Source organism: Empidonax traillii, unplaced genomic scaffold, assembly GCF_003031625.1.
Source record: "Empidonax traillii isolate 1590-97213 ecotype Southwest subspecies unplaced genomic scaffold, ASM303162v1 scaffold43:size1863611, whole genome shotgun sequence".
Lineage (NCBI taxonomy): Eukaryota > Metazoa > Chordata > Aves > Passeriformes > Tyrannidae > Empidonax > Empidonax traillii.
In genome coordinates, this window is record NW_020955236.1 from 713281 (window position 1) to 730259 (window position 16979).

The 16979-nt window shown below is 51.8% G+C and overlaps 3 protein-coding genes across 6 annotated transcripts; 1 reads left to right on the top strand and 2 right to left on the bottom strand.

Moving 5' to 3' along the window:
• Window positions 1-81: 81 nt before the first annotated feature.
• SNRNP35 (small nuclear ribonucleoprotein U11/U12 subunit 35) lies at window positions 82-2162 on the bottom strand. The gene is made up of 2 exons (XM_027878596.1): window positions 2030-2162; window positions 82-1575 (listed from the first exon to the last, which is right to left on the bottom strand). Exon 2 carries the CDS (start codon window positions 1570-1572, stop codon window positions 775-777), a length of 798 nt encoding a protein of 265 aa, XP_027734397.1. The 5' UTR covers window positions 1573-1575; window positions 2030-2162; the 3' UTR covers window positions 82-774.
• RILPL2 (Rab interacting lysosomal protein like 2) lies at window positions 2100-7736 on the top strand. The gene is made up of 4 exons (XM_027878601.1): window positions 2100-2543; window positions 3299-3450; window positions 5570-5680; window positions 6154-7736. Exons 1-4 carry the CDS (start codon window positions 2184-2186, stop codon window positions 6176-6178), a joined length of 648 nt encoding a protein of 215 aa, XP_027734402.1. The 5' UTR covers window positions 2100-2183; the 3' UTR covers window positions 6179-7736.
• Window positions 4586-16284, bottom strand: KMT5A (lysine methyltransferase 5A). 4 transcript variants are annotated; one of them, XM_027878582.1, is made up of 8 exons: window positions 16254-16284; window positions 15843-15937; window positions 13971-14127; window positions 12690-12906; window positions 11948-12032; window positions 11564-11623; window positions 10657-10847; window positions 9434-9759 (listed from the first exon to the last, which is right to left on the bottom strand). In XM_027878582.1, the coding sequence occupies exons 1-8, from the start codon at window positions 16261-16263 to the stop codon at window positions 9549-9551; spliced, it is 1026 nt and encodes a 341-aa protein (XP_027734383.1). In that variant the 5' UTR covers window positions 16264-16284; the 3' UTR covers window positions 9434-9548. The 4 variants fall into 4 exon arrangements, with proteins under 4 accessions (XP_027734384.1, XP_027734383.1, XP_027734382.1 ...); XM_027878583.1 differs by lacking the exons at window positions 9434-9759; window positions 16254-16284 and adding an exon at window positions 4586-5055 and having other exon boundaries at window positions 15843-16040; XM_027878581.1 differs by lacking the exon at window positions 16254-16284 and having other exon boundaries at window positions 12690-12903; window positions 15843-16034.
• Window positions 16285-16979: the final 695 nt, after the last annotated feature.

The window sequence follows — 16979 nt, forward strand, 5'->3', positions numbered from 1 at the left end:
AAATCATTTTAACAGTTTAATAAATATTTCTGAAAAACACTTATTTCTGCAACACTTGTGTCCTTTTTTTTTTTTTTTAAACCTGTAAAAAGTTAATACCAGCCCTTCTTGGGAATGCAGCCCATGGATCTGTGTGTGTACAACTCTTTATGGAAATACAGCATCAAACTGGGCAAGGTTTAGGACAGGGCCATCCAAAGGCTTACAAAATATAGTTTAAATATGTTATCTGTCTGGCTTATGATGACAAAGAACACGACAGAGCCCTTTCTAGAAAGCACTGTAAGCTCCCCAAAGGAGATGTGTGTCTGTACAGACATCCTGGCTCTGAAACAGATGCTTGGCCTCTGCTTTCCCCAAACCAGCAGCAAACCCACTTTCCAGAGTGGATTTAAACCCTGAGCAGGCAGAGCTTCACTGGCAGAGAGAACAGAGCGGGTGCAGCTGCAACATTTACCCATGACACCATCCCTCAGGGAACATCCATGGACTCATCAGGAACATGAGGCACTTTCTGACCTGTTTACTGCTCTGTGCTGCACATTCCTGGGGTACAAAGGAGCCACATCCTCCCATGAGTACAAAATGGACTGGTCACACGCTTGTCTCTCACCTGGCAGAACTACTTAAGGACCAAAGGTCTCACCTGTCCCAGCATCTTCAAGAGAATGAAATCATTCCCACCAGCTTCTGTTCTGGGGCCCATTTCTCAGAAGCTTTAGTTCGTTGCTATTCTATTCCTGTATTTCCAATGAGTGAGTGAGCCATGGTCACCTATCTGTGCTTATCATCATCTCTTTGCTTCTTGGGCTCTCTCTCCCTGCTCCGGTCTCTGTCCCTGTCCTTCCTGTCCCTGTCCTTCCTGTCCCTCCCTCTGCTCCGCTCCTCTCTGGAGTCCCTCTCTCTCTCACCTTCACCCCAAGTCCACGAGCGCTCCCTCTCCCCCCAGCGCTTGTCTCTGCTCCTCTCGTGGTCCCGGTCCCTCGTTCTCCAGTCCCTCGTTCCCTCCCGATTCCAGTTCCTTTTCTCCGATGATCCTTCTCCATAGAAATCATTTTTCACGTTCGGCAGATTGATGGGCTTCCGGAAAGGTCTGTCCCGCCCTCCGAACCGCAGCTGCCCGGATTCCTTTTTGCCTCCAAAGCCACCTCCGAGCCTGCGGGGGATCCATCCTTTGAGAGTCCTTTCCAGCTCAAAGTCTACAAAGATCTCGTGCTGGTCGATGACGAGCCTGTTGGCGTCTCTGTGGGCCTTCAGGAGTGCCCGCTCCTCCTTGTACTCAACGAAGGCGTAACCCTTGGAAAAGCCCGTGACCAGGTCCCGAACCAGACGGACCTTCCTGATGTCTCCGTATCGGGAAAAGACCTCCTTTAGCTTCTCTTCTGTGGTCTGAAGGTTGAGCCTCGCCACGAAGAGGGTGAGGTGAGGATCTCCCGTGACTCCCTTGTTGGGCACGTACCGCGCCAGCATCGCCCGCCAGATGGCCCGGTCGTGGGGCTCCTCATCGGTGCCGTCGATGCTGCCGGCCTTGAGCGGGTCGTACTCCTTGGCTATGGGGGCCCAGTCAGCCATGGCCTGCCGGGGGAGACACAAATCGTCCGTGCTCACAGGAGCAGGCACAGGCTGAGCCCCAATGTGCTGTGCCTTCGTTCAAAAATGCCCCCAAATGAGATAAGCGTTCCTAAAGCGGCCGCGTGGCCGCTGTCCGAGTGCCCCTGGCGGGGCAGGCCCGTGGCGGGGGCCGGAGCCGCCCCCGGGGAGCCCGCGGGCCTTGCCCGGCCCGTTCCAAGCCCGAGGAGGCCCCTCAGCCCCGCTCCCGCCGCCGCCGCCTCTCCCCTCCCCTCCTGTCCCGGTTCTCCGGGCCGGGGCAGCCGCGGCCGCTCCCGCCGGGCTCCATTTCAGCCCCTTTCCCCGCTCCCGCCCGGCCGGAGCCCTCCCGTCCCCCCGGCCCAGCCCCGCTCCCGGAGGGCGCTGCGGAACCGGCTCGGTGCCGGTTCCCGGGGCCGATCGAGGGGCCCCCTTCCCTTACCGGCAGCGGCGGGCGGGCGGTGCCTCCTCAGGGGAAGGGGCAGGGCGGGAAGCGCGGCCGGGCCGCGGCCACAGACCCGGCGGGGGCGGGAGGGGCCGCTCCGCCCGCGGCAGCGCCGCCCGGGCCGGCGGGAGGGAGGGATAGAGCGGCGGGAATGCAGCGGGGCCGGCAGGAGGAGGAGGAGGAGGAGGAGGAGGAGCTGGACGAGGAGGAGGAGGATGGGGATGGCGGCCCGGAGAGCGCCCTGGAGAAGAGCCCGTTCGAGCTGACGGCCGCCGATGTGTACGACATCTCGGCCGTGGTGGGCCGGGACCTGCTGCAGCTCCGCGCCGGGCCCGAGCTCCCCGCCGCCCGCGCGCGGCTGCAGTTCAGGATCGTGCGGGTGCTGGAGATGCTGGAGGCGCTGGTGAGCGAGAGCAGCGTGGCCGAGGAGCAGCTGCGGCGGGAGCGGGACAGTCTGCGGCGGGAGCTGGAGCAGCTGCGGGCGGCGGCGGCCCCGGGCAGCGCCCCGCAGGTGGGTGCGGGCCCGGCCGGGGCACAGGGACACGGGCCGGACTCGTGCGGGTCGCGGAGCCCGCCCCGATCCACACCAGAGGGGCCGGAGGATGCGCGTGGTCTCTTTTGTCGCAGCAGAACGAGTCTCACAGTGTCACTTCCCATCTTTGGCCATGGAGCCCTTCCCGTGGGGAGTTCCAGGTCACGGTGCTGCGCATCCCTCGCTCCCGTTTCACCGCTTTATCTCAGCAACGTGCGGTGCCAGCAGAGCTGTTCAGATGTTCACAGAGTTCACCGAGTACAAACCCACCGTGTTCAGTTCTCACACAGCACCGGCCCCACAGAGGCCGGTTTGCCATTTGAGGAGACGCTGGAGCTTTGTTACTCTGTGCGAGGGAAACCGGGACCAAAAAAAGCCATTACCACAAGGGTCTTACGTTAGGAAAGGAGAATCCAGTTCTCACCTATCTCTGCCACAGATGTGACGTTGGGTTGCTTGGCCTCTCCCATCATCAGAAAAGCTGATAAAAGCAGCTTCTTGGCAAAGTAAATTGCAGTCACTTTGGGACAGAGACTTTGCTTTTAGCTGTGGTCAGAGCCTGTCACAGTTGGGACTGGAAATGCAGTCACCAAGGGAATACAAAAGGAATATGAAGAACTATAAATAACTGCTTGGAAAAACATCAGGATTGTGATCAACTTGTACTAGTCCTACAAATCACTCCATGGTTTTGAGAGGTTATGAGATCATGACCACCACTGTTTCTTTTCCAGGTCAGCCTTGGACCAGATAAAATGGTGATCGACCTCACAGATCCCAACCGGCCTCGATTCACGCTGCAGGAGCTCAGAGATGTGTTGCAAGAGAGAAACCAGCTGAAAGCTCAGCTTCTGGTGGTGCAAGAGGAGCTACAGTGCTATAAGAGGTACAGCATGAAGGCAGCGAGGACTAATAACTACTAATAACAATTAATTACTTCTTGTCTGGGGAGCTTATCAGATGAGAGTGTGGCAGGTTCGGGCCAGGCCTGTAAGAGACACCTCCGCTCCCAAAAGCATTGGAAGGAAAAGAGGGAAACAATGAAGTCTCTATACAACATAATTTTAAAACTGAACTCCCTTTTGCTCTGCACAGTTCTCAGAGTTCCTCAGAGTTCCTAAAGCACAGTTACTCTCACTCCTCATCCCGTGGGTTCCTGGGCAGTTGCACACACAGTGTCCAAAGCCACCCCCAAAGAGCACAGGGGCCTTCCCAGCTCAGCCTGAGGCAAAGTTTCCTTCTTCCTGCAGTGTGGGGACACTGCCTGATATCCAGTCCTGCACTCCCACAGGGTATGGACTGCTCTAGGGACAGAACATGAGCTTTTTCATCATTCAAGAGAAGCTGGGGGGGTTAGGGCTGACAGCAGAGGCACTTGAACGGTGCACAACAAGTGCTTTGGGAGGAGGGTTTGGTCCTTCTCAAAGAGACCAGCCTGGGAGAACCTGTGTGAGCCAAGGGTGGGATGAGGGAAGGGCCTCGCTCTTGGTGCTACAAATTCATTCACCCCCAGGGCTGCTCTCCCCAAGCCTTTTGCCCCTCCTCAGATTAGGTTATAAACTCTTTGGAGCAAGAAACTACTTCCTAATCTAGACACAAAACAAGCACAGCAGATTTCAGTTGAGATACCTCAATAACAGCCTCCTGGATACAGCGAGCCTGCCCTTTGTCTCCTCTGCAACAGGCAGGTGAAGCCAGGAAGTTAAAGGTTACATCCAAGAATTTACAAACTGCCTGACAGCACTTCCCCAGCTCAGCTGGATCCTTGCTGTGCAGCCACTGAAATGGCTTCTTGCTTTGATTTCCCAGCTGTTCCATAGCTTAGTACAGGCCAAGTTAAAAATTAGCAGTGGGGATGGTTTCAGGTTTTGAGTGGTTTCAGTCACAGTGCCGTGCACTGAGTGTGTCAGGGCTGCTTTTCAGTTCTAGTAATTTATGAGGTTATCTCCTTGTAGAGTACAATTCTAATTGTAATTGCACAGCCATAAAGAGGAGCTGTGCAGGGGAAGGGGATAAATAGATGGTCTAAAATGCCTTGTGTATATTGGAAATAAGCTCAGTTTAGCACAAGGTACCAAACACCCCCCAAGGACTGGCTCCCACTCACTGCTGGCGTTTGGGGATTGCAGTTTTCATGGTGATCTCTGGGTAGAAGTTGTGCAGATATTACACCTCTGCAGCGTCCCCAAACAGCTCCTAGTCCTGTTTCTCCAGGAGGAGAATCTGCCTCAGCATTACCTCATTCCTGATGTCACAGCAGTTTCTGGATGCTCCCTGTTGGTGTTTCCAAACCCAGCGAGGGTTGTTTGGCTGCTCCCAGCCCTTGGCTCCTGCAGGCACAGGTTTGATCCACTTTCCTCCCAGCAGATGAGGTCAGCTCAGGACAGTGACTGGCAGGCTGGGAAAACACTGAGTGTGCAGGCTGGGAAAGTCCAACCTGGTTCCAAGCAGGGAAAACTCCTTTGGTAAAGCTGAAGTAGGAGGTTACAACTTGTGGACTGCAGGAAGAGCTAAGTGGGATGACAGAATTGAGAGCTGAGGCAAAGCCTTTCTTCTCTCCTCTGTAGGGTGGAAAGAGGAACAGGCACCTGCCCTGCAGGGAGCTGGGAATATCCCATGTGTTCCCAGCCTCGGTGGCTGCACTGAAGGTACCACAGATCCATGCAGGAATTCACCTTGTGTGTCTGCACCCTCCTGTTATCCCTGGACCTCTCTACACATCCAACCTGTAATTCCACATCCCTTTCACCCCCATCAGGATTTGCCATTGTTCTCCTGTGGAAAAGTCAGCTTGTTACTTCAGTGTTCCCACTAAAGCACAGCCTCACTGCAATCCTTAGGGATAACAATTCCTTATTTTCCATTCATTACGAGGAAGAGGCTGGGCTGCCACCCCTGGCCTGTGAACTCCCATTCATCCATGTCCCAGCTCCAGGGGTTAACATGAACACGCTGTCACTGTGCACAAAGCCATGAAACATAAACAAACCCCTTTCTTTTCCCAGTGGGATCATCTCCCAGAGAAAGGACCAAACTGAAGAACTGGAAAAAGAAAGCGGTGGCAGCAGCGCCGGCACCAGCAAGGACAGGGAGGAGAGGACAATCATCAAACGGCTGTAAGTTTGTCTGTAGCTTTTTGGGCACAATCTGGGAGAACGTGGCACCCTCACCCACAGGGAATGCAGGCATGGATGCTGAACTCTAGCCTGGTTGGCTGGAGATTGTTTTCTCCTGCTCCCCCTGTAATGTTACAAACCTGATAAGGAAATCTTTTCCTGTGGAAAAAGCACTCCACAGGAAGGGAACCTCCACCCAGGCAAGCAGGGAGTCACTTCTTTTTAGGAAAAACAAGTATTTCAGAGCAAAGCAATGCACTGTTTGCCTCCCCTGCCAGCACCTCAGCCTGTGCTGTGGGAACACAGTCGCCCTGCAGGTTTGTGTTCACTCTCCACAGCACCCATGAGCTCAGGCCCTGGCCCTAAAGTTCCCCACAAGAGCAGAGCACGTTGACACAGCCCCCTCCCAGCATTCCCGGCTGCTTGTCCACTTGGACATCACTGTTTCCTTTCTCTTGTTGCCTTTTTTTTAGGTTTTCTTTTAAACATGGAAAATGAGCATCCTCAAGGACTCCCGCTGAGCACGGCCCTGATGAGGGAGGAGACAAGGGCTGGGAGCAGCAGCACCACTCCCACTGCAGCGAAGGAGCAATCTCATCAAAACTGTGTTGTATAATAATCCTTCAGGATAGTTTCTACTCTGTTTTCTCAGAAACTGTTTAAAACAGACACTTTTTGTATTTCTTAGATTCCTGTCAGACATTCCCCACACGTAGAAAATAAATCTTTATACACAGGTGGGGTTTATTCTTATTAAAAGAGCCTGTGGTGATCGGTACAATAACACATTTCCCCTGTCCAGCTATCCAAGCACTCAGCCCAAGGGATTCTGCAAGATGAAGATGATATTTAAGAGACACGTGGCATTCCCAAGGGGCTGGTTGGGGTTGAGATGAAGGAGAGTGGAGAGGAGAGCCCAGCAAGGGAAGGAAAGCTGCTCTGCCCACAGGAAGGATGGAGGAGGTGCAGGAATGCTCAGGCTGGAACAGATGCAGCAAACCCCTCATTCCTGACAGCTGAAGGGCTCCTGGGGAAGGCAGATGGGTTTTACACGAGCTCTTTTCTTCCCATCAGCTGCCACAAGCTGGGTGTTGGCCCCAGGAATGAGACTGAGCACCAGTGGAAGGATTTAGGGCAAAGGAGTGGGAAAGCTTGAAAGACTCCAATTAGATTCCCCATTTAGAAAGGGAGAATACCCAGAGCAGAAAAGCCTGAGCAGACATAAAAGGAGCAGTGACAGGGATCAAACTCTGATCTCACTCTCTTCAGAAGTCTCTGAAGTCTTTTGATTGCCTCTCACACACTGGCAGCATGAGCAATATAGGCCATTTCCCACAGCTGCAGTGTGAGGGTGGCTGAGCAGAAGGCAGAGCTGCAGCCTCCCCTCAAAGTCCCTGGGCATGAGGAGGCACCAGCACATTGCTCTGACCTCAGCCAGCTGGGTCAGGCAGGGCATCAACTGCTCAAGTCATTTTGCCATCTTCAAAATCCCAATCTCAGCCATGCCCTCAGGATGTATTTGGTGAAGCAGGGAAGGAATCACTGCATTGCCTGAGCACAAGCTTTGTGCTTGAAATTAAGAAAGAATCACAAATTAACAGCAGCCAGGATACACCTCTAGGGTGAAAAGAGATGTGCTCTGAACTCCATCCTCCTGGGGTTTATCCAGGAATGTACTTTCCAGTCTCCTTTACAAAGGGCAGTTTAGCTCCCAACCCAAGGGCACCTTTCCCTGGGAAGTGCTTTACTTATATTAGAAGATGAAACCTTCCTAACAGGGACAGAGATAAACATGCAAGTGGCAGTTTCTGTGAGAAATCCATTGATACCTCAGCTCCTAGGAAAGTCAAGGATACACATGCAGTGCAACATCAGCTTTATTTCCATCTGACCCAGTGCTACTCCATGACCAGTTAAGCCTTTCAGAGAAGACAACTTTGTTTTTACGTAAAACAGGGAGATCTTTCCCCTTTTTGTTTACACAAGTGATGCTGAAGAACAGAGGTTTTAAGCTATTCCACCTGATAAAGGACAAGTAAATATTTAAATAAAATAACCCCAAAAGAATAATTTGACTCCAATCTTCAGGGAAGTGCTCTAGTTTAAGGGGATACTGTACACGCTGCTGAGGTCTCTGCTACTGAGACCAGAGAAAAAAAAAATCACTGCCAACTCAGCTAAGTTGGCCTTATCTTACCTGAAACTCAGCACAGGGAAGGGAACAGGTCTCCAGTTACTTCTTCAGAGCTGTGAACACACCCAGGCAGGCTCTGCCGAGTTTGCCTCGTGTTAAGCAGTAAATATCAAGCATTTCATCACAGCTAATGATTTTCACAGCTTGCTTTCCAATGCTCATCAACTGCAATGGAGACAGGTAGTATAGCAGCCACTTCATCAATAATAAATATATTCTTTATTTTACACAGACATTGTCTTCAAGTTTTTAATTTAAAAAATACATCACTAAGCCACCTCTCTTGCTGCTGGAGCACACAACCAGGATGTTGTTGCTATCCGACCTATCACATAGGCAAGCACGAGATTGTCCTAGAGGGCATTCAGCCGGAACAGCAGCAGCCTTCAAGACATGAGGAACAGGAGACATTAACACAGCCACAGATTCCTTGCTGACATCTTCCAGCAGCAAGCGTGGCTGATGGCTCACAGCCATTTTTCATCTACACACGTGCCAAGCCTGCCTTGGCAAAAATTCCAACTGGTAAGAAATCATCTTTAACATAAAGGACCTGCATCGTATTGCCTGCCTATATCCCAGATTCTCCAACAGGAACATTCCAAACGGCCATGAGATGCCAAGTGCTTGACTCCCATGTAACACAGTGGGACCAGACCACGCTGGACAGACCTACAGGACCAGGCAATAAGGAATCTGCTTTCTTCCCTGCACGAGCTCCATTGTTACACTCTGAAGCTGCAGGTGAAGAGGACTCCTATTTTTGGAACCGCTACGCTCTACTTCAAGCATTCACAGTAAATAAATAGCTTCTGATGTGGCTAAACTAGCATAGGAAGGTAATATAAAAATTTTTGGAGAGAGCTTTTACTTCTTTAAAATCTTCTGGGAGACACCTCCAACAATCAGCCATCGATATAAAAAGGTACCTTCTTAAATTTTAGAAAATAAGTAACGTCAAACATTGATTCTCACCGTGAAGCTCTACCTTCACATTTGTACTCAGCATCCACCCAGTCTATCCCAATCCATCCTCATTTGGCTGGGAGTCATTTCTCCAAAGAAAGCAGCCAATCTGACCATCCTTTTTCCCCACCCCCCTCAGTGCCAGTGCATTTAAAGTTCATTGCCAACAGATTATACGACACCGGGAAAACTGGATTCCTACCCCAAATTACTGGAGAGTGACAGGAGCATCCATGTCAGGGAAGCCTGTCAGCACTGGGCTGGGGACAGCAGCGTGACAGGCAGTCAGGCCATGAGCAGAGTGCAGAAGCGCTTCTGCTATCAGAGCTATCGGCCAGTTCATCGCCCCAAAGCGGAGCAGGAGAGTTCCTCGCGAAAGCAGCCGCACAACCCCAGGGATTGAAAGTTTCTGTGCCAGTCTCTGACTGCTCAAGTGGCACCGGTCACTGGGCAAGAAGCATTCAGATTTTAGGGAGGGTTTCCTTTTGTGGTGATACAAAAGTTTTGGCAATCTAAGCTCGATTATTGAAGCCTGTCTGGAAAAGTGTAAGAGGTGTTTAAACACTGCAAAGCAAAAAGGAGCTCGGAAGATCAGGAGCAGTCCATCGGAAAGCTGAGGGGAGCGAGGGCAGGAGAAGGAAATCCAGACTCCTTGGAGAACACTCAGTCCAGGAAAAAAAAAAAACAAACCAAAGCAAAGAAGATGAATTAGTGTTTCAGCCACGGATGAGCTTCAATGGAAGCTTTGCTCCTGTCCCCATAGTCGTACAAGAGCTCTTCCCCTGCTTTAATGTCCCTGGAAGCGATGAGGATGAGATGAGGAACACCATCGATGTCATGGAGCTTGGTCTGGCAGTTGCCACATTTGCTGTGATTAATGAGCCTTCCCAGGCGATTCGTTTCCTTTGTAGCATCGACACTGAAAGGACAAGAACGGTTTCTGTGGAGCAAAACCCGAGTGCAAACAGGATGGAGAATGAGGAATCCACACAAGGCTTGGAAAATGAAGGAGAGGAAGAACATTACAGACCAATAAACATGGCAAAGCAGGGAAACTAAAACAATCTGGGAGATTTTTAATTTAGCACAAGACTGAAAGCTTCAGACTGTTTGAGCTCCTCTTTTCAGGAATAGTTGAATCCAGATGTAAGACACCACCAGAAAGGCTGGATACCTCAAATATCCTCCCCTCAGGAAAGCTGTCTCCAGGCTAAGGCTATTTACTGACTAAACCAGCAAAAGTAAATCAGCAAAAGGAAGGCTGAGAATGCCTAAATACTACATGCCCAAATTCCAGAGACCTGGTTAAGTGACCCACGCTCCAGTATCCAGCAGGATCAGCCAAGGAGGAAAGAATGTATGCAGAGTAATTAGAGACATGGAGTTTGGGGCAAAAAAACCAGCAGATATGATAGAGCATGGAGCTGGAGGGGATGTGTCAGGTGCTGGGGGAACAAGGACACCCAGTCAGAGACACCTGAAGGAAATGTTTCTCTTCCAGACAGTTTGTCCATCGGGCATTTCAAAGCGAATCCTTGCAACTCAGAAAAAGGAGTCGAGTTTAGAAGAGAATAAGCAGGGCTGGAAGTCTCATCCAAACAGATGCAGCTCTCCATGTGCTTGTGCTGCACTCCAGGGAACAGCGCTCCGAGTCACCCATCAGCCCAGATGGGGAAGGCGCTCTCGGCCCGTGGATCAGAGATCCGAAAGATTCAATAATTCCCGGTTCCCATTAAAAACACAACACTGGCATGAAAACAAAAAAAGGTTGAGTAGCACCCAAAGCCCCTGGGAGCTTGAAGGAAGAGGAGCTTACCAGTAGGTTTTGCTGAGGTACTGGAAGTAGTACATGTAGCAGCCCGTGGATGGATCCTGAGCGTACACAGCCTCCCGTTTCTTGGCGTCCGTGATCTCCAGGAGGTCCCCGTGATATTCCACCACAAACTCCCCACGAGTGAAATGTTTCGTAGCAATGACTCCCCTGCCCTTGCCATCGATGTAATCGATCTGGAGAGTTGAAAAGCAAATCAGCTGGGAAATTAGAAGGTATTTACGTGACTGCAGATAGGCTGATTTACCGAGAAATGAGGGATTTGTCACTAGAAAATGCTGTCAAAGGGAATTTGTGTGAACTGCAGACAAAGCTGTAGCAGCTGCCTGACACTGTGGAAGAAACACAGGATGAGTTTGGGATACACCCAGGCTGCCAGGTAGTGTGACACAAAGGCTTCTAATCAGAGAAATAAGAGTTACTTTAAATAAACCCTAACTCTTTTCTGGGTGTCTGGTTTTCCACTTAAACTCCCAGTGAACTTCTCCATTTCAGGTGGATGTCAGCACACACAGGTTAGAAAGTTAAAGGAACAGTAAGAGTGATTACAAAAATTACATTTATCAGCCACCAGTATAGTATTCCTGCCTCCCCCTGTAAATTGGACAACCTCAAAGAAAGTCCTATGTGGCTGTCACAGATGTGACAAGCTTTATCTACAGGTTGCTGCTTTTCAAGAATCACAGCTCTCCTGCACTTCCAGGGGCCATTCCTGCTTTGAATTCTAAAAGGGCTGATCAGAACAACCCAAGTGTAAGCTCTTGGTCTCCTTAACTGGACTGGACAGCAGTGGGAGGAAAACCAGTGCAAGCCATCACACCAAGAGCCAGACAAACCCCACAGCAATGGGCTGTACAGACTAAGAGCAGTTGTTGGCTGGCACTGCATTTACCTTCATTCCTTCTTCTTTCCCACTTGTAATCAGCTCATCTATTTTCCTCCTCTCCTCAGTCTGTAGAAGAAACAAGAACAAACAAAACCACAACTTCTGTAGTGTGTTCTAGAGCTGAAAGGTATTACCAGCCAGTGACACCCATTGTCCCAGACCATCCCATATTTCCAGCAGAACTGAATGGCAGAGACACAGATTTCTGCTTAAACAGCTGCATTCTGTCCTAGAGCTGGACCAGCATTTCCAAATTTTAAGCATGTACTTCCAGTGCACAGTGTTATTTGTATTTGGAATGGAAACCATTCACAGATATTTACACACTTCCTCAAATCTGCGGCTAACCAGCCACGTTAGGAGCAATGTCACTTAAACAAGAGGCCCTACCTCCAATTCAGATTTGCTCTTCCTAGAACTCCTCCTGACTGGGTAATAATCTGTCACTTTTCGGTTTGGTGGCCTTCCTTGCGTTCTAAGGGGTAAGAAAGAGAGAGAACACACACACTTTTCAGACTATTTGTGAAGTCACACCTCTAGGACAGAGGTGTGTGCAAGAAATTTGTATTTTCAGCTTGGTATGCCGAAGGGTGGCCAAGATGAATCAGTGGTTGTTATCAGTACTCTTCAACCAAAGCTACATCCCCTTTTTTCCCCCCACACTATTTCCCCTGCTCCAGTACTAATAACAACAAAAATGAGATGCCATTGGAAATCAACTGAAGGTCACAGCACAAGTCTGGAGCCCCCTGTGTGCCTTGCCAGAAGGCACTCGAAAATGTAGGTCATGAAAACTGCTTGGCAAGGAATTCATTAATGTCAGGTCACACTGCTCTGATGCCACGAGAAAGAGGATCAGCTCAGCCAGGAAGCCTCCAACCGCTCTGTTTCTGACAAGATACATCCCCATTTGTCCCCAGAAAAGTAGGGCTTAATGGCTCATTAATTTCTTTTTCCACAGGTGATCAGCAAGTATTTCACTGCTGATAAAATACCCTGACCTTGCTATCACAAAAAACAAGTTCTCTGCAAGGCAGATCAATACTTGGATGCGATTTTGTGGGGGTTTTAAGTCCAATATTCCAAAAAAAAACCCAGGTGCTCTTCTTTTACAATTCGACAGGTCACTTACTTTTTCCTTGGTCCACGTTTTGCTTTTACCATCTTCTTCTGAGCTGGCTTTGCCTTGGCCTCCTCAGCACAGTCTGCAGGCAGGGGGGGCTTCTGAGCTTCTGGGCTTTCTTGTTTTTGGTCAGAGGGCACCGAAGGATTGCAGCCACCTTCCTTCTCCTTCTGCTCTTCTGCTTTCACAGCACCTTCCACTGTTTTGCCACCATTCTTTTTTCCTGCTGACAGGAGAATAAAGGAAGGCTCTGAGCTCAGGGCCAGCTACACCAGAGAGCTTGCAGTGAATTCCAGGGGTTTACAGTTTTGCTCCTCCCCTGACATCACCTCCCCCTGCTCACACAGCTGGGGCACAGGCAGGTGAGCGGGGCTTAGAGCTGAGTCAGCTTTTCATGGAGAGCAAAGGCCCAGCTTGGACAGTCCCATCTGCTGAGCCAGATGTTTCATCTCCCTGGAGAAGGGAAGCACAGCTGGCAAGGCCCCAGCACAGGGAGCAACCAAAGCCATCTTCACTTCCCTGTCAAAGCTGGGGAGCCAAATCAGGAGCCAAAGGCCCTGAGTCTGCAGCAAACCTGGCACTTGCTATGCTGAGAGGGACTCACAACACCTGCTGGCTCAAGGCATTTGCATCAAAAAGTTTTGACAAATTACCCAGGTTATTAAAAATACACCTTTAAACACAAGCCCAGCTGAGTTTTTCTTCCTCTCCACAAGCTTATGGATCATTCCCATTTCCAGTCACTACAGTGAAGCCCCTGGCACTCAGCATTCACACTCTGTGCTCCTCCTTCCCACTGCTTTTATTTCTTCCTAAAAATTTGACAATTTTTGTGTCTTCTACCAGCACTTCAACCTCATACCTAATATGACTTTCTATAAATTAGTCAAATTACAGAATAAGCCAGTTTTAGTTAATAAAGCAGATCCCCCAGAAATTAGACAAACTCCAAGCACTGACCCAAAGAAGCAAAGTAATAAAATTGCAGGGAAATTGGGGCATATTCACAACACAAATGTTAGGTTTTTATATCCAGACAAAAGAAACACGTCCAGACAAAAAACAGAAGGAAAAATTGCCTGGTAAACCTATGAGTGAAGTTTTGAGAAAGATCAGGGCACACCCATCTTTGTGGAGTCCCAGTTTGCCAATAGAGTTGGCAATGGAATTCTGGGAAAGCTGCTGGGCCCAGGGAGCTGCCCAGCCTCATTCACTGGGTATTAACAGTTTCAAATTGTGGGTAGGGGGTGAGCACATTTAACAAGATAAGAATCCCAAAATCAATCTTACCAGCTCCTCTCCTGAAGGTTTCCTTGAGTGTTTTGCCCTGACATTTCCCCTCGTGATACATGACCGAGTTCTCCTCTTGCAGCGGGGGCCGAGCACCGGGACCTTTGTTAGGGTTCAGGTAGCTGTAGATTTTGGATTGGCCAAGAAACACATTCTCCTAAAACAGACCCACACAGAAATCAGCACATCACAGAGGCTGCAGGAGCTTCAGCTTGGCATCCACAGCACTCTGCAGAGCGCAGGGCCAACAGCTGACTGTGCTGGTGCAAATTATGCTGCTTTAGTGCTGCAGTTGCTGTTTCTGAGTGAAAATAGAACGGTGGTGAGCACTGTGAGAACCTCACCAGTGCAAACTCTCAGTCTGAGAGAGCTTTCAGATGAAATGTGGCAGGATGAGGTAGTCAGAACTAACTCCAGCCTCCACCCTGTGTTTCGCAGCACGAACTCTGGTGCTAAAAAAAAAACCAACCCGAGCTCCTCTGGAGGAAGGAGGCTCAGGGAGTGTAAGCCAACCAAAATACAGAGAAGGCAGCAAAAACTGCCCAAGGCCAGTCCAGACCCCTCAGAGAATCCCTCAGAGCCTGGGAGCTTCCAGCTCCTCTCAGGAGGTGTCAAATGTTACTGCACTTTTACAGGCTCTGCTGAGCAGCACAGAAAACAGGAATGAGTTTTACACTCCAGCTTGAGTGACACCTCTCAGGGAAGCCCGGGAGAGAAACAGTGCTATCTATTTAGCCACTATTAGTCACAAAATAAAGTGTAAAAGCCAGTGAAAACAACAAAAAAAAATGCATCCATTTCTCTAGGAAAGTAAGGAACAATGGATCCCATTAGTTAAAAGGAATAACTCAAATATGGAAGACTAAACAAATACTCCAAATACCTGGGCACACAAACACTGAAAGAGTAAACAGAGCACACAACACATAGGATAATTTTAATAATTAAATTAATCACGAATAGCAAACTTCATGTGCACATGACTGACACACAAAATAAGGCCAGATAAAGGCTCGAATCTTACTCCCCGAACAAATTTTACTGAAGATTAGGATTACAGAGAACAGCGTGATAAAAAGCAAGTGAGGTGGACACACCCTGACCCCCAACATTTCTGAAAGGCCTATGAAGGACAAACCCTGCTTATTAAAAAACCAGGACTTTGAAGCACAAAACACTACGAAAACACTGCATTTTAACCACTGCAAGCAACGAACCCTGTGCTGCAAAGTTCTCGAGATTTAGTGAGGAGTTCAAACACGGGCATTTTGGGAGAAAGGCCGGAGCAACCAAGTGCAGCGTCCACCTGCCAGCTGAGCCTTCAGGCTTTGAACACGCAGGAAAGCAACAATTATTTTCCCAGCGCAGCTTCCTCCCCTCGTTCCCAGCTCCCTCCCTGCCCAGCTGCGCTCCGGGCGCTACCGAGAGGCGGCTGCCACGTCTTTGTCTGTGCCAGGCTGGAGACTCTGGAGAGCAGAGATTCTCCCAGCACAGCAGAGCACACGAAGGGCTCTGAGCGGCTCTGGGGCTTTAATGCAACAGCCACAATAATCTCTATTGGGCGTTAAACGCAAAGCGACCATCCAAGCCCCTGCCAGCTGCCTGTGACAGAACTGCAGGACGGGGGAGATGGCACGGAGGGAATGCCGGGGCTGGGCCTGGCTGCTCGCAGGGGAAGCACGGGAAGACCCCGGTTCTACATAAAGTTACCTGATTTCTCAATGATTGCAGGGGCCCAGCGTGCCGGCGCCCCGCGGTCCCCTGGGACAGCCGCCCGCCCCTTCCCAACAACCCCGGGGGCAGCGGAGAGCGCAGGAGACCCCCGGGAATGGCCCGCCCCGTTCCGCCCGCCCAGGCCCGGGCACTGCTTACCCCGCCGGCCCGGGGGCGGCCGGGGCCCTTCCTGTCGGCGCTCTCGGGGCTCGCCTTCTCCGCGCCGCCCGCCCTGGTCTTGGGCATGTTCTTCCCTAGGAGCGAGGGGGGAAGGTGGGCGCCTGAGCCATGTCCGGCGCGGCCGCCCGCGGTCATCGCCCGGCCGTCCTGGCCTGCGCCATGTTTAAAGGGCTGGATGCGGCAGGGCGAGCCGCGGCGGCCCAGCCCCTTCCCGGCGAGCTGCGCACACCGCGCGGGGGAGGAGTCCCGCCGGCCCCGGCGCCCCGCACCTCCCGGGAGGAGCTTCCGCGCCGGGGAGATGCTCCGCGCCGAGCGGCCCCCGCCCCGCGCCTGCCGCGCCCTGGCCCCGCTCCCGCTCCGCTCGCCCCCGCTCCGCTCCGCCCCGCGCACCTCCGGCCATGGCGGCGGCGGCCCCGCAGCCCCGCGCCGGGCGGGCCCCGCTGTCCCCGCGGGGCGGTTGGCGGCGGCGGCGGCGGGGACTCCGCGGGGAGACGCCGCGCTGCCCCTGGCAACCCCATTGGCCCAACCGCCTGCCGATCAGCCGCCTCGCGCATCTGATTGGCGCGCGGGGCCGCGGCCCGCCCTCCCCCTGTCAGCCCGCGGTGGCGGCAGCTCCCGGGAACGAGGTTTGAACGCGCGTTCCCCGGGCGATGATTGGCCCGCGCCGAGGGCACGCGGCGCTCTGATTGGCGGTCCCGCGGGGAAGGCCCAGCCCCCGGCCGGGCCGCGCCACGTGCGCTGGACCGAGCGGGACCCGCCGGACCGGGGAAGGGTCCGGCCTGGACCCTCCCGGAACGCCCGTCCCCTCCGGTCTGACCGGCCACCGACCCCGCCAGCACCTCCTCCCTCCTGCGCCTCTCTGGGCATACACAGCTCCCGCCACCTCACAGCGGGGATCCGGGGACCCCTATTCCGGGCTGAAACTCTGCTCTCTGGAATTATTAGGTTGCTTTATGCAGTTTCTATCTTAAATCGCTCTGTTTGAAATTTAAGTCTATTCCATCCTCAAAAATTGCCTGGACAGCAGATAATACTCAAGTGTTGCATCAAAGCTCCTCTCATGTCGTCTCCTACTCCCTAAGGAGGGCATCTAAAGGTTGGCAAAACCACAAGGTG